Source organism: Pezoporus flaviventris, unplaced genomic scaffold (genome assembly GCF_033815535.1).
Source record: "Pezoporus flaviventris isolate CSIRO_AGI_PZ_B2104156 unplaced genomic scaffold, CSIRO_AGI_Pfla_v1 ptg000029l, whole genome shotgun sequence".
Lineage (NCBI taxonomy): Eukaryota > Metazoa > Chordata > Aves > Psittaciformes > Psittacidae > Pezoporus > Pezoporus flaviventris.
In genome coordinates, this window is record NW_026892577.1 from 6,991,600 (window position 1) to 7,013,488 (window position 21,889).

Sequence of the window (21,889 nt, forward strand, 5' to 3'; positions counted from 1 at the left end):
AACACCCCATCTTCCAAAGCTACACACTCTTACCAGCGTGAACAGAGTATTTTAAATCCTGGGATTATTTAAACCAGCATGCTATGGAAAATTTAATATTAACTTTGTTGTTCATACCTAGTTGCAAGAGATGATGAGAGTCAAAGGAGACCATTACTGCAGCGGGTGGCTTGGGTCTGAAGTCTAAACCCCAATCTGATCACTGCCTAGTGGGATTATTCCCCAGTGGAGTTTGGCACTAAATTTTATTGCTCACTCAACTTTAATTTTCACAACGGAGCTGTACTTTCATCTCACAAACTGGAAGCACACCAAGAACAAAATAGCCTCCTAAAGGCCACGAATTAGGGAAAAGAATCAGAGCTGGTGCTAGAAAATGATAGAGAAAGGCAGCAAGAATTGTTGAAGAATGGAAGAGATTTTGTTTGAAGAGAAGCAAAAAACTAGAACTCCATGGCTTGGAAAAACACCCAAAACACTGCCATTTATGAAAGCAAATAACCAAAAAGCCAGAACACAAAACCCAAAACAAACAAACCTTCAACAGTAGTAAAAAACAGATGAACAGGAAAAAGACTGTTCATAAATTTCTTGGAATGTAAGAACTAGGGGTCACCAAATGAAATAAGGTGGTGTGGTTCAAAACAAACAAAGGGAAGCACTTTTTCACCCAGCACATAATTATATTGTAGAATTATCAGGCACAGGATGTTGCAGAGGCCAAAAACACAAACAGATTTAGAATTAAAAGAAGAAGCAAGCACTTTCTTCTGTGAATTTGCCTAATCTATCAAGGGCTCCCAAAGGCAGTGATGCAGATGCCGTTTCCTTTTTGCAAGCCCTTCAAACTCTGCTTGGTGAGGTCTGGGAGCCGTACGCCAGAGGAACTGTTCCATTCTGTACCCCTCTGCCACCCAGCCCTGTGAGATAAGGGAGGGATGGTGCATGGCCCAACATCACAGCACAGGACAGCCACTCTTGTGATGAGACCAGGCAATTCAGATTGCTGGATCACTTACAGGAACAGGGAGCAACTCAACTCATAACAGGCCTTCAGGCAGTTTGATCAGACCTGGTTTCAATCAGCTGAGATCTGATATAAGGACAGAGGTGCTCAGCTCATTGCACTGGCGACTGCTGCACATTACAAGAACCTTTTCCAGTTCCTTAAAGCGATCAGCTGCAGCAAGTACACTGGTGCCCTCCTTATCCATCATTGTATCTGAAGTGCTGAGGCCTTCCTACTCTGACTTCAAATGATACTATAACTTCTTTGGTTGTAGAACATCTTTGAGCATGATTTTCTTGAAACAGTGTCTATCGTAATGAGCTTTATGGAGTTAAAAGACAATGGTTCAGAGCTGTGTTATGTCAGCTTGGCAATATACTAACTTTTATTAAACCAGAGGTTTAGATACTGGAGTCTGTCTTTCAAGCACCAGAATTCTGTATCTATTTTAATTTTACTGTAGTTGAAATGCATTTTGCACTGAAACACAAGATTTATTTCCCCTTTCAGAGAAAAAGGCTTGGGCTTTTTTTGGTTTTGTTCGGTTTACTATATGTCCTACTATATTATAACAAAATGAAAGTAAAGGATTTTACCAATACTTGCTTTGTAAAAGGTGTCTGATGGACACGACTCTGCGTAAAGCAGTTACCATCATGCAACTTTTGTAAATGCCTTACATGAAAATCTGTATTTTACTTGAAGTCTCCTGAAGAGTGATGAGTATACAATGAGAAAGCAGCTCTTGATAATTTGGGGCACTGCAAAAATACAACTTACACCCAAGTTAACATCAGACTAGAAATACTAGAAAACTTCCAAAAGACTCAGTGGCAGCTTATTTACAAATATACTATTTATAATGAATGCATCAATACAGAATGACTCTTATAAAAAAGCAAGGCAATCTTTTATATAGACATAACAATCAACATTACAATAATTCAGATTAAAAGTACATTTTTGTAGACTGTTTACACTCTTGTTTAGCTTTTAACCACAAAATTAGTGTGGTCTGGTATTTTTCCACAGCCAAAGTCCTGTGCAGTCCTGGTTAAGACCTAAACATCAGAATAATAAACATAATTTTCTGATCTTTGCTAACATAAAAACAAAAACCTTTTGTAGATATTTTGTAATTGTCCTTATTGTGCCTTGAAGTTTGCATTGTGCAAATTACTGCCAACTGCACATTTCTAATTAGAAGCTGTTCTGGCTTGCTGATTTGATACAACCAGGGTGTGATACTACTTTTAGACCAAATTCTTAATTGCATCCAGATATAGAGACTGGTTTGTACTGCTCGAGACATTTAATTTGGGGTTAAAAAAAGAAGAAAAAAGGAAAAAAATAGCCTCTCAAATTTTTCCTTTTGTGAAATAAAAGATGTTTTTCAGACTCCCAGGATTAAAGATGATACTTGAATTCCAGGTGACACAATGGGTTTAAGCACTAAACAGCTAGACAGAGTACTAATTTACTAACTCATGTACATGAGCAAACACGACCTTCAAGAAGCCTGAACATGCACTGTCTCACACAACAATAGCAAGAGATGGAAAAAACAGCAGAGAAAACCTAAATCTGAGAGAAGTAATGAAGCAAACATTCGACAACTCAAGAATCTTTCTAAAACGGGTGTATGAATTTAGAAGTTTCCAATAGCATCTGGCAAATGGAAAAGTACCAATTACACAACTGTAACCCAACCTCACAGGCAGCATTTCCACTGCATTTATATTAGACAACTTTGGTGATGAACTTGAATTACCAACTGACTTTCTATTTAGTAAATTTAAATGCAATATGTGACCAACAGGAGTCACAATGCTAATTATTCTTTTTTTTATTTAACAAATCCCTGATCTGCTTTACACTTTACCACACTCTCATAATACTATATACCCTATAGTACAGTAATTTAGCTAGTTAAATCAAGGCAGAATAGTGTCTTTACAGAGCATGTGTATATGTACATATTCTTATGTACATAGGCACAGGCACATACAAAATTGATATTTTACCTACAGACAAGCAATCTAGATCATGATTTTCACCCAAAGATTGTCAAAATTGCAATAACCCTCCAAATTATTACCCCTAGTATAGCAAGTGGGATACATATTTAATAAAAGTATTCGGGAATCACCTGTTTCTTTGTCCATCTTGTTTTCAAAGTTGCTTTCAAATAAAGAAAGAAATAATTTCTCCACCTTGTCTGTGCTTTTATACATATAGATACACAAATACATGTATATATGTATGTATACATACGTACACTTGTGAGGATGAAGTTCTTTCCATTCATATTGATTAGGCCAAACAAAATTCTTACAGATGTATAAGCTAGCAAGGTGTCCCCAGCTGAAATGTCATCAGGCATTAAATACAACTTAGAAACTGTACCAGTTAACAATCCAGCATCCCGGGAAATGCTCAGTCTGTTGTGTCAGGATGTAAGACTCTTCTGAATGATCAAAGCAGCTGGGTTTATACAGGTCTGTGTTTAGATTTGGATATAAATCCATGTATATACTTATATGGATTTATATGCATCTATCCTGAATCCCTGCTACACATTTATACTTAAACCTTTGGATAATTTTAAAGAACTTCTCAAATTCTTCTGAGTTGATTTCTCCTGTACCAGAACTTCTTGCACGCTGCTTTTATTCAAATCTCTCTTGAGATGCTGAAAAAAATAAGCATTCACCTCAGAATGTATGAAATTAAACTCCTAAAACAGGGCTCAGGGTTATCTGGCATTGCAACAACCATACTAGTACAAAGGTGTTTGAAAACCTATCCTGTTTTTAATATAGCAATGAATTAAAACACAGATTTATTCCTATAAGTCTAATGAAAAGAACAGTTTGTTTTTAAGTGAGTGTAACGAGCACTATTTTGGTAACCAACTTCTCCACAAGAATTTATGTGAGAGAGGGTCAGCTCCAATCATACAGTCATTTACCATGTACCTTAACAAGGTGAATAATCCACATATTTACAAACTAAACAAATTCAATCCTGTCAACTCATAAAAAAATGGGACTGAGGAGCAGACAGTGAATGAGACCAAGATGTCTGAAAACACAAGGGGTCGCCACTTTTGTTTTAAGGAAGCATATCAATCAAACCAGTTTCCCCTAGGGACCTGAGGGCACATATATGGATTTAGCAGTATATTCAGAAGTTAGATTACAGTCTAGATACTAAGCATTTCAGCATCTTCATAATTTTAACACCTTAATGCTGAGAAAGATTAACTCCAGGCCGAACTGTAAGGAACTAGCCTTTTATAAAGTCTAAACTGAAAAGCTACAGTAGATGTAAAAAAATAGGGGAGGTGGGGAAAAGAGAGTGTGTGAGAGAGAACAGAACATTACTTAGTAAAATCCAGTGACATCTACAATAGTTTTACAGCATGTTTAAGCCCTCTAAGGTTTTATATCTCCACCTGCCTTCCATTTAAACTTACTCCTTGTTAATGAAAAGATGTACGACAAAACAGAATGCAAATAGATCAAGGCAATACGTCTAAGTAAGCATGCCTGAAAGCCGGAAACAATATTCCCTAAGTACATGAAACAGATTTCCCATGGCATTTCTTGATTTGACTTTGTTCAAAAGATACAGTCCTCTAAATCACACTACCCCAGAAGCAATTCCAATGAGCATAAACCGGACAGTTCTTGAGTAACCGTGGAATGCAACCACCTCGAGTTCCTAGCCTCCTGAAATAGGACAACTGGCCCTACAAGTGCAACAATAGTGTGAATCATCCTGAAGCATCTTCTGCCTTTTGAACAACCAAAGAAGTCATGATAAAACTGAATGTCTACTACTTACAGCATTTCGCTTGAGCTACCAACATCTAAGCACAAATGAAAAAGGTGCCTCTTTTTTAACAGATCGGTTTAATACTGAAACAGATAGGATGAAGTTAAAAAAAGAATAATCAAGATACTGAACTGAATATTTTGAAGCAAGTGCCCCAGCTGTGGGGAAAAGTGCATTTAGTTCAGCAGCAAAACAGCACAGTGTGAAGATATTGTGCTTGGACACAGAAGTTCCATAATGGAAGGAGGTACAAGGCAAGTCAAGATATAAAACCATAGTACATTGTTAACCAACCTTAAAACTTACATATATTGCAGTGTTTAAAAGTAAGACACATTCATTTATTGTACAAGGACTATAAGGAATCCTTAAAATTGCCTGTTGTAGTTTATGACTCAACATTGTAATAAAAATGTACATATATATTATTTCCTTGCCACTTAACTGTACTGTTAGACCTCATGGACTTGTTACTTCACAAAATGAAAACCGCTCTTCACTGAGTATACGCCACGTTTTTACCAATCTGAAAAGGTTTACTTGCGCTAGAAAAGACCAACCGCAAAAGGCTCAGTTCAGATATGTTATGCCTGCAACTGATAACTCAGGGAAGCAAGACTTAAAAGGAATTCAAGCTTTTTTCTTTTTTCTTTTGTTTTGACTGCATCCTTTTCACCTGCCAGTTGTTCTGATGAGCACAGGGGTTTAGCATACAAACCGGTTGATAAAAATTCATCAGCAGAGGCATATAAATTCTTGATATGATTGATTAAAACAGAGCAAATCAGAATAAAACAAAATCCAGTGATTTACTCTGACTGTAAACAATATAAAAACACCATTTGCTTCAAATCTCAAAATAAGTTAAAAGAAAATCCCAACCTCAGGGCACAATAACCCTTGCAGGTTTTGACACAAAAAAAAGATGGAGAAAAACAGAAGAGTTCATTATATAAAGGTTATACATTTCTCTTAACTGAAAGTAAATCTAAGCAAAACTATTTTTGTCCCTTAAATTTAAACTCGGAGTTCATTGGCAATTGCTTTAAATGAACTGGCATTTCCAGATTATTCAGACAACTTTCATCAAATTCAGCAAAGAAAACTTAGACAAGCATTTGTACAGGATAAAAAAAAAAAAAATCTAAATGGCTATGATTCCTCTATTAGCAGAAACACATAATGCAGTCTTAAATTTGCCTTTTTATATTATTTATATATTTATATATATATATAATATAATATAAACCATATATATTATATTATATATACATATACAGACAATTACAACATTAACGCAGTTTGTATTTGTACAGTGTATTGGACAATCCGATTAGCGTCAGACCATGGCACGATATGGTCCCTGCATTTTTAGGAACTGAATGATGAAGGAGGGTCCTCCTGCAACAATCTGAGGTGGAAGGTGGCTGAGCGGGCAGTTCTCAATACTCATTATTGACAGTTTGCTGCAAAGAGCCAGCTCAAAGGGAAGGCTGTGCAGATTGGGGTTGTCATTCAAATACAGTTCTTCCAGATTCTCCAGTGTACCTGGTTAAAATAGAATAATACAAAGTAGGTTTTGATTCATGCAGTTTATAACCTCTAAACAGAAGCTCTAAGTCCTCTTGAAGATTTTTTACTATATAGAATCTTAAGTCAGTAATTAACGCAAACTGTTTTCAAGCACAGCAAGTTTTTTGTTCACTGGTACCTAAGCCAGAACCAATTTGCTTTAGTTTCCCTGTAAAAATTCCCGTTACTACATCTCCTTTAGTTAACAACTGAATTAAGACTACATAGAACTAGAGAACTGAGAGGGACGTCACCTTAACTGTTCAGCCAAGTGCTTTGCAATTGTAGGTGACATTGAATAGCTATTTAGTTAGAAGGGCCTAGAAAATCTTTATCCCATGCAGTATCTATTATCTCTTTTCAAATAGCTGTCATACCTTTTATGTAATCAAAACCCATATATTAAGGACCTGAAGCTGTAACTGTAATGCGTCACAGGAAGAAAGCAGGTGAAATCTCTGCACAGCAGTGAATTTATTAAACGAAACAAAACTTTGATTTTTTTAACTGAATCCAAGTTTTACAATTCCCTCTAATGCAGACACTGCAATACAGATTAACCAGAAGCTGGTAAACAAAGAAATTTCTTCTTTTGTAAGACTTCCATTGCTCCACAACCATCAAACATAAAAATTAATCCATGTCTTTAAAACATACTCCAAGCATACAAGTCCTTCTCAAAACCTTCCCCATTTTCCAATCTTATGTACCACAAAGATCTCCTATAAGCTAAAAGACTACCCAATCTGTCACAACACAAAGAAGTAGCTGAGGCTTAAGGCAGAGAAAACCAGCAAAAAAGAAAGGTTGCAGAAGAAATAATAAGAAATAGCTGATAGCACAATAGATGAAGCAGTCACATCTGAAAAGTTACCTGTTCTCTAATCTGTTAAGACTAAGCTTTAATAACCAAACTGTACTCCTACAATAGTATTTCAAGTGTGCTTACTGACTTTAATTCCACAGCTTGTTTCCGCAGCATCCAAACTCTCTCCATTAACTGAAGAACTAAATTACAAAGCCCAGATTTAGATTCCTTCAGGCTCTTCTCTCACTGAGGCACATTCAAGATGTGCAGCAGTTGTAATGGCTCTTCACTAAAGATGCTGGGAGAAACAGACCATGCCCCACCACCCCATCTGCACATCATTGTTTCTGACCAGTGTGCTTTGTATAGCTTGTCCCATCCTTTTTACCTCCATAATAAGCTGTAACTTTAAGATGTTAACTTAAGGGCTCAGACTCATGCTCTGGACCTACATGCCAGCAACGAACTACAAAGGAAACAGGGGCTCTCAGTTTCAGATGCTCTGAATCCCACTTACTCTAGATGTCTGAAGTAGACAAAAGAATCCTATTCCTCCTTTTATTTCAGTAGATTTCCTCCTCTTCACTTTACCTCATCAAGGTGAAAAACAGTATTATGGTCTATAAACAGCAGTGTGTGCAGAGAGACTATTGGCAGAAATATTTACTTCAGCTGTCTACACCTGACACAAGGTTTTTGTCTACACCATTGAATTAAGAGTATTACCAATGTGTTTCCCTTCTCTTCCCAAGAAAACATTTATGAAGTTGAGCGATTGATAATACACATATTGTGGGAGAATTTTGAGAAAAGGGATCTCACCATTCCAAGTTCATTTGTGTTCAGCAGCTTTCTGCAGAACAACTGAAAAAAGCTAGGCCATGAGTTTCACTGCAGTCCAGCAAGATAAAGATCATATGCTATAGTGCTCCTCCTGTGGCACATGCTTCACATCAGGTTATGCATACTAGGAGTTCAAAATGGATGTTGTGGCTTCTACTGACAGAACAGTAGATGCCCATCTCATGTCAGTAAGTGCTTTGGCTCAGGCACACTGCATAAAACCAGAAAAAAAAAAACTTACCAATTTCCTCAGGAAGGTGTGTGAGAAGATTCTCTCCAAGCCCAAGGTGCGTCAGATTGGTAAGGTGACCAATACCTCTGGGAAGGGTGGTCAACTGATTATTAGTCAGAACCAATTTCTAAGGGAAAAAAACACATGTTTAAATATTAATTTAGCGACTTCTGCTTCAAATGACAGCAAATAAGATAGATATAACTGAAAACTTGATAGGTTCTACTCTTCAGCATTCGAACAAAAAATCTCTACCCTTCTCCAACATTTCAGACTTCTATTAAGCACCACTGAACGTAAAACTAAAACAGTATATAGTAAAACACCTGCCTAAATATAAAAGCTTTCACAAACACAGCTGAAATGAGAGGCTACTCCTATGGCAGTATTGTATTCATGGTACAACAGCTGAACAGCTTCAAAGAGTTAAACTCCTTCAACATTTGCTCAGTATTAACTAATAAACCTGGGGAAGAATTAGTGTGGACAGACTGTGGGCGAAGCTGCACAAGAATCTTAACTTTTGGTTCTGTGTCCAGTCACAAACAGCTTTCCCCCTCCAACTAGCTGCAATCAAATCAGCATGGTGTAAATAAAGGATGCAAGATGTTTATCTTGGCCAATTATTGTTTCACCTGCAGATCCTTGAGGTAAGCTATTTCATTTGGCAAGGATTCCAGTTTGTTTTCCTCTAGATCTAACTCTCGGAGTTTCCGTAGATTTCCAATTCCATGGGGAAGTTTCTTTAGGAGATTGTTTGACAAGATAAGAACCTAAAAAAAAAAAGATTCCAAACAACCAAATACAGAGTTTCAGCAAGGCAGAAGTAGGTAACAAGTTAAGACAGGATCTTTTTGTATTTTCAAGTAATTAAGTCCAAAATTAACCTACATGCAAATTATGGAAGCAAACTGAAAAGATTAAATAAATCAATTTGGTGACTAGCATCTTTTTTATAAAGTCTTTAATGATACAAATACATAGATTTATGAGAGAATTCTTTCAAATACTATTTTACATAATAAATGCAGAGCAGACCCAAAGACCACCTTATTTCTTCAAATGACCAAAGAAAAACAATTTCTTCCTGGACTTCCCCATTATTTTATTATGCTTCCTTCTACCTATCTCATAATCATGTTTTACACTATTGGCTGTTCCTGCCAAGTTCTCCTTAAAAAGCTTAATACTTCCTCTTCTCCCTGTGTCCCTTTGGTTAGGAGCAGCAGCAAGCAAACGCATAGATCAGAGCACGGAAGCAGAACACTGTGTAAGTAGCCACTGGCTTTCCAAAATGGTCTCCTATCACACACCTGCCCCTAATGCAGTGTTACCATCTTGTTTTTCTTCTCCTTTCTAATTTGAATTATAAATACCCTAGGCTCAAGAAACGTGTACTTCGTAACAAGCAGATTAACAGGAGTTACACTAGCATACCCTTTTTCCTCCAGAGAAGCCCTGCAGTCCTTAGAACTAAGCAAGCCTTGTGACAACATAGTGAGTAATAAGGTAATTAATTTCTGATTAAACAATGCTATTACCTAGTTATTTAACAAGGTACATTGGAACACAAGGATGTGAAAGAGCACCCAGTGTGAACCCTCACCCTAGACACAAAACTCACTGCTAAGCCAACCAAGGTTGCAAATGCCTGGCTTCTACCAATCCCAATTCTCACTAGCTTTGTGTAACATGGAAACCCCAAAGGCATGAACAGAACAGAAAACAAGGCTGAAACTGAAGTGAAAATCAAAATGAATAAAGTGAAATTCTTAGCATTAGCACAAGCAGTGTGTTGGTGGCCTTCCTTTATGCACTATGATACACACAGAATGATAAGAACAGTAATGTTTTAATCGCATAACAAGAAACAAAGGCAGGAACAGAAAATATTACCTATGTGCAATGCAGCTGACTTTGCACTGCTGTGGGAACCTTCACTTTTGTGTAAACAGTGCCTAAATAGTTCTTTGTATTTGATTCTTTAATTACAGAGAAAAATGGTGCTAACAGGCCTGCAGACCATGCAGCTCTCCAGCTTCAGCAGCCGGCAGACCACCAGCAAACCCAGTTGTTAGAGGTTACTAACCTCACAGTCACATCAATCACAGCCTTAACTCAAAGAGAACTGGGCCACTAAATAGCTCTGCCATATAATTTTTGTCCCAAATGACAAGAATTCTTTATTATTCAGAGCAGCAGTCACACTGGGAATTTGCAGTTTCAAATATGCCATTTGCTATTGTACTTGAACAGATTTGTTCCCAGCAACTCAGAGTCTACGAAGTCCCCTCAACTGCCTGAACAAGTACATCTATCTTTATGTCCCTCCAAGGCAATTAGGTTTGTCTCTGCTGATGATTCCTTGTGAAACAGGACTAGAGAATATAAGTTTAGTTCATGGTTTCAACCTATGAGTTCTTAACCCTCAAATGCTGAGTATTCCCACACAGCTACCTACAAGATCACGGTGCTACAATCAAGTCCCCTTTACATTCAAGTCCCCTCTGGCTGTAGACCATTTTATTAAGTTTTTCTGACCCCTGCTGTTTCCATGCTGGTCTCTCCAGGAATCAAACTGAGTTCAGTGCTGCTGCTTTTACAACAATAACTTTCTACATAGGAATATATATGTACTTAGCCCTTTGTGCACAGACATACATCTAGAGCCTACCGAACAACATTCAAAAAAGCTGTTATAGTAACCATAAACAGATGCAACACATCTAATTAAATAGCAGACATATATTTATTTGGCTTTATTTGACCCAAAAGTAATATTGCTTAAACCTGAAGCAGAGAACACCTATTTGCAGAGATTCACTCAGCTGTTCATGTATTCTCTTCTCACCTCAAGAGAGACAAGCCCAGATACATCCTCAGGGATTTTTGTGAGCTGATTAGTTGCTAAGTTCAGTTCTACCATACTAGTCCAAGTCCCGAAGTCCAAGGGGAGAGAGGTCAGCTGATTGTCCTGTGATTTAACATAGCAAACATTTAGGGTCCACGCTTGCAAGAAGTTGGCAAAGCATTCGAGTTATTAAACAATCTGCTTATAAAATCCTTCATAACAAAACAGTTGATAATTAAATCAAAATAATAAAATGTTGCTAATTTTCCAAATATTTAATTCCTCCAAACATAATAAATAATAAGCAGTCCCAACCTAGAGTAACCCGATTATCTCTATCAATACCAAAATGAAAAGTAGAAAAACTAGAAGTACATAATTCTCAAGACTCCATGCATCACAGTAGTTAAAACATTATTTTTTTTTGTCCTTTCTTTGCTGCATACAATGGAGAGTGGGAGGAAAAAAGGAAAATAAAATTCACCATAACTTTCAAAGGTGCTATCAGCCATGCTGGAATCCTAAAAATATATGGAGTTTACTAAACAAAGAAAACCCTCAAACAAGCAAGAAAGCCAAAAAACCCAACCCAAAACAAACCAAACACACAAATGAAAACCAAACAAAAAACCCAGCCCCAAAAGACAAACAAGTAAAAGCTTCTGAACTGAACCTGAGCATCTAACTGCTCAAAATGCTGCTACAGAATTTGATCTAGAGCAAACACCACAAAATCTAAACACACCCAGGTCATACAAAGTCCTGGTAAACCTGCAAACTTACAAACAGGTACATGATAAAACATGTTCTTAATGCAAATTAAGAATCCATTTCTATCAAAAGATATTCTAAACCAGTAGCTGAGCTTAGCTACTGCACAAACATGATTTTCTTTAATTTAAATAACTCTTTTTTAACTTGAAACTAACCCACCCGTAGAAAAACATCACCTCTTTTCATAGTTCTCTTCACTCTAAGTGTACATAGCACGGACTTAAAGGCTCTTTCACTGTGCTCTACAGCTACTGCCAAAAGTCTCCAAGGTTTGGTTTTGAAAGAATATATTCAAAAAAGATCTTTTACATGATTTTGTTTATAATCTAAACTGTAACAGTAGAAGGGGGTGTAAGAAATAAGCTACTCTACATGCTCATATCCCACATGATTATTCAATAGCTCTGCAACCAACTTTCTTACTTTCATTGTTCAAACTTGAGCAAATGTCACAAAAGCTTAACTAAAACAAAGACAAAATAGTAACATTTTGGTAGTACATTTTAAGCCAATACAGATTTGTTTCTATAAGTGACAGCAGCAAGTCCACTTCAGTGTGATAAATTCATTCCTCATATCATTAAGTTTGCCAGAATTCATGGGGCAGCAAACAGTGCTCCTCATTGATTTTACACACAGTAGCATGTTTCTGTGCCTCACCTTCATGTTCAGCTTACTTAATACTTTAGCTCTAGAGAAAATTCCAAAAGGGATTTTATTGATGCGGTTGTGCTCCATATTGAGAGAGTAGATTGTGGAGAACTGGGACGGGCCACCCACAGGATAGGACTGGAAGCAGTTCCTGGCCAGTGTTAAACTAGTCAGTTTGACAAGGCTGGATAAAAGACCCTGTAGAGAGAAGAAAACCACCCAGGAACATAGGACAGATTTATTTGAATACATCTTTTTTCCCCTCATGGGTTTAATTAGAAATGTTCCCCCCCACCACCCCCCCCCCCCAAGTCCATCCCCTAAGTACATGCTGCAACACACAAACCAGTGTTAAATTGGATAAAACCTCCATCAGCAACAACCTCTGTTCACAGGAATCGGCATTACCTTATTTCAACCTTTCTTCTTACATACTGCCAAAAAGCAAGCATATCACATTTAGAAGCACAAGTTTAGGAGGTTTTGTAACTCGTTTCTCCTCCAAAAAGATTTTTTTTTTAATAACACATTGCTAAATCTTGGGCAGCTCTGAAGAGCACTGTCAGCAACATGTCCATCCTCAGCAGCAGTCCTGGCTTTGGCTAACACCACCCAACTGCATCCCCCTACAGGTTTGATGCCTGCTCACAGCTGAGAGTGGGGTCCAAAGAAGCAGCAACTGCATGCACTGTTTTTCAAACACACATTTGATACTTCCAGTACAAAGCTTTGATAATTTAATTGAAAATCTGTATTGTGATCACATCTGGTAGAAGCTTCTTTTTAGGCTGTAACAGTTTCAGATAATGGGACAGGTCAGAGAAAAAGAATAGGAAGGGAAGGATATAGAAATTCCAAGGTTTTTCCCTGTTTTCAAAATATTCCTAAATAGTTATTGCTCCACCTTTCTCCCCATCACCTTCTTCAGAAACAAAAAGCAAGAAGCCCAGAGTTAAACTGTATAGCAATGGTTGCCCATTGAACATGGTCTCATTTCACTATGCAATCTAATTAGATTCTAAAATCTCAGCAGCATTGATCTCAGAGTTTACCTGGTAGGTACGTGCCAAGCACGTTGCTGGAACTGTGGAAATGAATAATAAGATCTAAATTACTGCCGAAGTGTCACCTTTGCTTATTACTATGCTAACCTGAACTCAGCCCTAGTTGCTTAAGTATTACAGAAATTGGAGGTTTATGCATGGCATTACAGACCATAAATAATGCAACATCTGCAATCAGGAATGTGCGGTAACAAGATGATGATTCCAACCATATTCCTAATGTCAGTATTTTTGGATTGTAATTTCAGTGCTGTATTCACTGTAAAAGCTTTAAGAACATGGCTGTGCTGTTTCACCAGGAAAGCTTTGGCTACTTTTCTAAACAGTTCATTAACATTATTGTAAATAAATCAGGATCAAATGGTGACTTGTCTACATGTCATGGCTAAAACTTCAAGCACTGACATACAATTCTGCGGGCATCTCAGGAAATATCAGTGAAGCAATTTTTCCCCCCGAAGATAAAATAATAGATCTTCAAATCAGTATTAATCTAACCTAATCATTAACTAGTATAACCTTTGATTAGGAAATACAGCTTCTAGCTATACTTTAATTAACAGATACTCTTTGTCCTAGGGTTAGGCAGTCCCTGAGCTCTATTACAAACACACTTTATTGCTTCAAATGGATCTTGGCATTTCAAAAAGCCACTTTTGAAGTCTGCTTCCATACAAATAATATTAAAAATATGTTAGCTAATACACTCTAATAGCCTAGAGTAATTAAACACATTTGAAGGAAAGCAAGAAAGCTTTGGCAGTACAAAGAGAACAATGCTCTTCTATCTCTGAGAGCTGTGGCAGCGCTGCCTTCTCCCAGCCCGTCCTTTTAAGATAAAATATTTATTAGGCATTGTGTCAGCAGCTTCAGCTGTGTTTTGAAATTCAGAAGTTTCTTCTACAAATATAGTTCTTTGTGTTATAGCACAGAATGTTTAAACAGATTACAGTATAAACTATACACTTCTGAAAGGTAGCAGCTTAAGTGTTAACGTACTGTTGGCAAATACACGTGAAGAATGCAGCGCAGTCACAGAGTTTTGTATTATGACTGAACACATCTAAAGCAAGTAATCATCCCTCACATTAGGTTTCTGTAATTATACCATAGTTGCTTTTACAGTATGTCTAGGTGGGGTGGGCTAGCTTCAGCTCTCATCGTAAAAGCAGTCTGGTGGCTTTCACTCTGCAGCATTTTCTTAAATGATAGTTTAACCTAAATGTTTATTAAATTTTCTGTTTTCAGTCTATCACTGCTGAGTTCAGACATTTATCTGAAAGAAAGTACTTACTGCATTTTAATACTACAAGTACTTTGCCTAACTCCAAATACATTTTTTTCCTTCTATCTGTAATTTCCTCTATACCTCTTTAGATATCATTTTAACCCACTGTACACTATTTATGCCACTTGGGCAGGTGGGGATGACAACTTAGAAAAGCTGTTTGGACCACCTTTAAAACAGAACAGAACATAAACTATGTTGTGGCCTGGAATCTTCATCTCAAAAGACTCTAAAGCAATGGAAAAAAATATGCAGAATAGTAATAAATCACATCAGATTTTTTTTTTCCTGTCATCAGAGCAATTCTTCCCAGGCACTAATGCTTCAAGTCAAACATTTTTCTCTAAATGTTTACTAGCACCAGCAGCATACAGTATGCAGCTGAGCATCTCACACTCTGCTGCCCTGATAGTCTCAAGAAATTAACAAAACAAAAAGGTTTAAAGGTATGACCCAGCAGTTAAAATAGTTTCCAAGTGTGCAGACATCAAAGCTGTATTTAAAAACTGGCCTGTCACCAACTAGCTACCCAGGACTGTGAAACTGGAGTCTGCAGGGGCATGTTTCAGACAACTCTAGAGAAGGAATACACAAAACTGTACAGATGCACTGGGGATTAGGACCTTCTGCCTCGTCACCCCAGAGCCATCAAAGCACTCTGTTCAGGGAATGTGTTAATTGAAGAGACTGACAAGGTGGCTCCAGAACTTCTAACTATGGACATTTATCCTTGGTCCCACACTAAGCCTGAAGCAAGAGACTGAGCTAAGAGAGTCAAGTGTAGCTATGAAAAGCAAAGCGAGAGAACAGATTTCTCTTTCCCTTTCTCCCATGATCCTCACAGAGTCACTGGAAAGAGAAAAACAATGCAAATTCTTATTTTTTGTAACTGATAGAAGGTGTGCCAGTCAGTTGCCAGATGATATCACATTGGTTGTCAACAGCACACTTTTCCACATTAAAATGAGAATGCTGAGGCCAGGTAGTTGTGACACTCTCTTAAAGGTCATTCCTGGCTTGATTAGATGGAGAAAAAGATACCCATTTTCAGCTTTTCCTGCCTTTTCCCCACCTCCATGAAACAGAATAATTCCACATGTTCCAACCCCTCTACAGAACACCGATACCTTACAAGAACCCTCCCTCCCCAGTCCACTCCCTCTAATTCTCACCTCTGGTAAAGTAGAGATGTTGTTATTCTCCAGGTTCAGTTCATCAAGTTCACTGCACTTTGCTAAAGACTTCGGAATTGCTGACAGCCTATTGTACCTCAGGCCAAGACGACTTAGACTGGACAGATTTCCTACAGGTAGGAAACAGGTATTAATATATCATTAGATTAACACAAGGGCACAGAACAAGGTTTGACTTCTGAATCTTCTGTTGTCTCTCACACACTACACTTCAAACTTTTCACATGGTAAAACAGAGCTATCATCCCAGAACAGAAGATGATATTGCACTGCTTTCCAATGCTCAAGTCAGCCATACAAAGTAGATTGTGCACATTAAATATTCCTCAAAAGTTATGCATAATATGGTAAGCAAGGAAGACTTCTGTCCTATTGCAGAAGTCCTTCTATCCTGACCTTTCTACCAAGAAAAAAACTTTCAGATGTCCCCAATGTGACTTTTTAAAATTGCAGATCTCATCATTCAATGCCATGACTCATATTACCAGAATTTGGGCATACATCACGCAGCTCTGGTCCTGGCAAAACACTTTCCTCTACAGGGGGGAAAAAACCTTTTACCATCCTCCAAAAGCAACAAAGTCTCTAAAAAGTGATGGGGGGGGGGGGGGGGGGGGGGAGGAGGAAACTTGTAACCTGAAAATTTCCCATCTGAAGCTCCCTTTAGCTCCAAACTTTACCATCTAGCAAGTACTAGAGACCACAGTCAACTGCTTAAGGATGTCTCTGAACTACACAGTGCAGGGGCATTTAGACCCTCCTGCTGGCCATAGGATGTTGAATTTCACTGAAAAGCTAACTAGCAAATAGATGCAAATAATAACAGTGCTTTGTCTTCTGGCTCACCCCTATGATAAGAAAATGTGTCTGTGCACATGTGTGTACACCGCACCAGTGGAGCTTTGAACAGATGCACACAATTGGTTCCTTGCAAAACATTCACTATTTTGCACTGATTTTTACAACCACTCACGGCAAAACACATTTGTTCTGCAAACTGAAGTACCAGAAAGACACACTGGAAAAGAAACATAAGATTCAACAAATGGTAGCAAGAATAATCAAAAATAATTTAAAAGTATGAAAGGATTTTAGTATGGTACAGTCTGACTACTCATTAAATGAAGACTGTATTAATGTCTGTGCAGAGGTACTTATACAAAGGTTACTGGAACACAGCAAAGGAAGAAGCGAATGTAGTGTATGAAGTATTTGCTTGGAAGCCAAGGATGAAACAAAATAAAAAGAAATGGAGAATGAAAATTAATACAAATGCTGCAGCGGGATGTGGCAAAATAATTCCTTCCTGAACTTGGTCAAAATATACTGAGAGCGCTTTTCAAAATATACTGTAAAAATTACCCTACATCTCTGAGTAACTGGGAACGCAGCTGGGAAAAACTGCTAACTGGGACTGCTGTATGATTCTCTGTAGCTACTAAAGTAAGAGATTCACAAGAGCAGTGAAAGTAAAAAAAACAACCAAACAGAAAACCCCAACCACAAACAAACAAAATGCTGCACAAAACAGATAAACAAAAACCCCTGACACAGAACAAAAATGATCCAGGTCTTACAAATCAAGACATAAAAGATGAATTTTCAGTGCATACCAGATACTTAGCTAACAAGCTTAGGAACATATTTCACTTAGTATCATGAATAACTAAACAAAAGTTAAACCAGCAGGTAGCCACCCAGTGTTGCTTAACTAGCAGTATCTCCCACTGGGATTTTCATTTATATTTGCAAGTGCTTTGCTTCCGAGCAAGTATACAATTACCTGTTGCAGAAATGGCAAAGAAAGTCTTCCCTTAACAACAAAAAGGCATTTAAAAGCCAGGGATATCAATATTGCTCTTAATCTTTTGAGGTTAAATCCTACAGTGTGTATGCACGCTAAGGAGAGTTAATTAAGTCCTATTTTGATCCTACAATCCACTAGTATAAAGAAGCACATTTGTACATAAGACGGCTATTTCATGTCATGTTTGGCGAGATCTGGCACTGCTGGCTCTATGGGAAACTGGCCTCACTTCACAGTATAAGACATCCTATTGCAAGGCACCAAGACCATTAGGAACCGCCATTCTAGGGATGAATAGAGTACATCCTGACTGCATTTCTCTGAACAGTTATTTAGTGCTTTACTAACAAAACAAACCGTACACAAGATATCAATCTACCCTTTTTTCCACTACTCAAACCTTGAGCTAGATGTCAGCATGGATTTTTCAGGCAAAGAGGACGAACAGGGAACAGCTCTAGCAGACAGCATGATGCCAACTGTTGCTTAGCAATACAACGTCGCTGTGCCAGTTCCCAGATTGTGAGCACAGGTTGTATGTATATGGCTCTCTTCCTACCAGCAATGTGGCATTTCAGAGAAATGAAACAAGGCAGCCATTAGAGAGAGTCAAACTGTACCATAATTTTCCAGGAGAGAATGACACACGCTGGCTATCCTCATGGCATTATCAGAAAGGAGGCAGCTCCCGGTAATGTTGTTTTATCATAAATAGCATTTCTCAATAGAACTTTATCACTGTTTCTCTCCTTGTTATCTTTCTCTTCCATAGGAAAAGCATGCAAAAGCATAACAGAAGAGACACCCTGTATGTACCACACATTCTCTATGACCCTTTTACACACCACAGCACTAAATACAGTTATTTCTGAGAACAAAAGCAGCAAGATTTCAGCTGGAGCTTCATCAGTAGCACCTCTCCCACTGCTCCTGAAAGGGCTGTCCTGCACCCAGCTGATACAGGCAGTATGGGCTGCCTTCTCATTTCAAGCCAGAATTTATTTATAGCAAATTTACTGCCATTTAGTCTTCCCTCAAAAAGACTCAGAAACCTTTTCATCCTCATCAGAGTTCATATTCACACCTCACTGTGAACTTGTGAACACATCAGGGTGAGAAACCCTTATCAGCTTTTATCTTCACATGCTGGAAAAGACAGATCTTGAGTCTCCTCCTCACAAAATTATCATCTAAGGATGATCCTTAGAGCTCTTCCCTCTGCTCAGGATGTTAAAACTTACCTCCTTTCAATATTCCACAGAATCACAGAATGGATTGGGTCAGAGGGGACCTTAAAGCTCATTCAGTTCCAATCCCCTGCCACAGCCAGGGACACCTTCCACAAGACCAGGTTTCTCCAATCCTTCTCCAGCCTGGCCTTGAACACTGCCAGGGATGGGGCAGCCACAGCTTCTCTGGGCAACCTGTGCAGTGCCTCAGCACCCTCACAGGGAAGAGCTTCTTCCTTATATCTAATCTGGATCTTTCCTCTGTCAGTTTAAAGCCATTCCCCCTTGTGCTATCCCTTCATGGGCCAGCCACCAGGCAGCTGGCTAACATGCACCTGCCTCCTCACTGGCTCTCTGACTAGGGAGTGACAAACTTCAGTTTGCAACAGGAACTGTTACAAGTTGCTAAATAGCACACCTGATACACTGCATAATCAAAAGTGATCCCATTTACAGCTCCCCAGCTGATACTCATACTGCGAGTATCACTCCCAATCACAATTTACAGTGCCTGCACCCATCTCCATCTTCTCCTGTTCAGCTACTGGTTTCTGAGATGGCACCACATTAGGTACTTCACTGATGTGCAGTCACGTTAAGTAAGAAATGAGGAGAAGAGGGTAACAACTGATCACCAAAGTCATCAGGATCATCTGGGCTTGTACTTTTGTCACTGAAACTGTACCTCAGCAGTACTAAAATCAGCCCCTTGCAGGTTGAGTCACTCAGAAACTGCAGCACTGAACGCTCATGAACATGACAGTTTGATAACCACAACTGAAAAGCAGCTACTAGTAGGAAAAGCAACAAGCACAACCCCTTCCAACCTGTTTTCTTAGGGAGTCCACTGGAAAAAACCTTGTAAACTCAACTACCCCATCCATTGGTACTTCTAAAAATACTAAAGCCTGACTAAGCCCTAAACTTATGCCAGGCCTAAGAAAGTTACTGAAAAATTGTTTTAGTTCAACTTTTGGCATGAGGAGTCACTCCTGGGGATGAGCCACCCTGTTTCAGGTCCATTTTCTCACCAGCAAATGTACCAATGCTCCACTTTGCCCAGCTCTCAGGTCTGAAGCAACGCAAGTGCAGAATTCATAATCACTTCACTGGAGTGACTGCATGTCTCTCTCAGGGTTAGCTGTTTAATTTGCACAGAAATGAATTAAAAATACTTGGAAGCATGCAAATCCAGAAACATTAAACTCTCTTGCTATAAGAGGGACTCTAAACAGATGGTTTAAATTAAATTCTTTATTAAAGGTACCTCAAAAATATTAGTCAAAGTTAAAAAGAGGTATTTGCCAATCCCAAACAAAGGGAAGACTGGAAATAAAGGAGGAAACCATGCCTACAAAACCATACTTTTTAGAAAGCCCACCTGAAGTGGTTCTTGAAGTAGGAGCAATACATCTCTTTCTTGAATATTTCAAAATCAAGAGAAAAAGGAACTGGAATGTTGAATAATATAAAGAAATCTAAATTCCTAATTCAAAGCCCTACCAGCGCATTCTAAAGGGAGTGACAAGTGTTCTCTTCTTCTGAAATCTACCACACTTTTTCCTTTCCGTCCCTCAGTTAAAAGAATCCTTCAAACTCCCTATCCTTAGATGAAGGGTCATTTACTTCGTGTGAAATGTTACTGCATCATTACTAAAAGATGGAATAATCAGTCTGTTTTATAGCACTTAGTTCATCAAGTGAGTTTGCTACCAGGAGCAGTTGCTTCCTCCTAAATAAGCCAGAAGCGTCAGATCAATTTAAAATCTGTTCAACAGAGAAAATTCTTCTGCATATAACGTTAAAAACACAAGTTGGATTTACAAGAACTGTGCACATGAAAACCTCGTGAGATTGTAATCAAAAGTATACATGAACTTCACCATGCAACAGATAATTGCAAGAACTTGCAACAACAGGGTACTATTAAAGTATGTCTGATCATCTAACTTCTATAAATAGTCTTAGCTATTGATTTGACTAAACTTTGCACAACGAGTAACCACCTATTCAAGAAAATGTTTTACATGACCATACATTACCTCATGGAGCACAGTGCACTTAATTCACAAAGGGATCTTCTTCTAAGACAGACAAAAATGCTGGTTTGCATACAAAAGGTATCAGGTGTCACTTCTAACAAATGGAAACCAAGAGGCACATCCAAAATTACTTTGAAAAATTGAAAAAAGCCCAAAACCTTGATGTGACTTTTAAAAGAACATACATGAATTAAGCTTAATACACCACATCGCATTGATCTCATGGTGAGAATAACACAGATGCCAATATGGAAGAAGAAGCCAAAAGAGCTGCAATGAGGATGCTAACAAAGCAGGTGGAACCTAACGGCCTAGAAGGAGTTTAAAATTGTATAGAAGAGACTAGACAAGCCAGAGATGGGCAGCTATAGACAGAATTAAACACTGCTTCAAATATTTCAACAGCGCTGGCAGCCTAAACTAGCTGTAAGTCAGAAGACAACCGTATTATACTTTGTACTTACTATATACTAGTTTTTCCAGATGTTGGCCATACTCCATGACAACTGTTGAACAGTTTCACAGATTTTTAGGTGAAAAGAGCTGTTGACCTGTTTAACCTCTTCTCAGAACGCAAACCATTCCCCTTGATAGCCATAGAGTAAAACGAAAGGTTTCAGATAAACAGGTTTAATCTTCAGCTGCATTCCACAAGCTAAGATGATGTCTGCTAATGGCCAACAGTG

At 38.2% G+C, this 21,889-nt stretch overlaps 1 protein-coding gene across 4 annotated transcripts in view; it reads right to left on the reverse strand.

The window, feature by feature from the left end:
- Positions 1-1,847: 1,847 nt before the first annotated feature.
- The window catches only part of SHOC2 (SHOC2 leucine rich repeat scaffold protein), a 70,617-nt gene continuing 50,575 nt past the window's right edge, over positions 1,848-21,889 (reverse strand). For all 4 annotated transcript variants that reach the window (XM_061458772.1, XM_061458774.1, XM_061458771.1 and 1 more), the window contains 6 exons: positions 16,105-16,235; positions 12,590-12,778; positions 11,156-11,278; positions 8,940-9,077; positions 8,314-8,431; positions 1,848-6,397 (listed from right to left, as the gene is read on the reverse strand). In XM_061458772.1, coding sequence (XP_061314756.1) covers positions 6,189-6,397; positions 8,314-8,431; positions 8,940-9,077; positions 11,156-11,278; positions 12,590-12,778; positions 16,105-16,235 — 908 coding nt within the window. In that variant the 3' untranslated portion in view covers positions 1,848-6,188. The remainder of the gene's footprint in view (positions 6,398-8,313; positions 8,432-8,939; positions 9,078-11,155; positions 11,279-12,589; positions 12,779-16,104; positions 16,236-21,889) is intronic.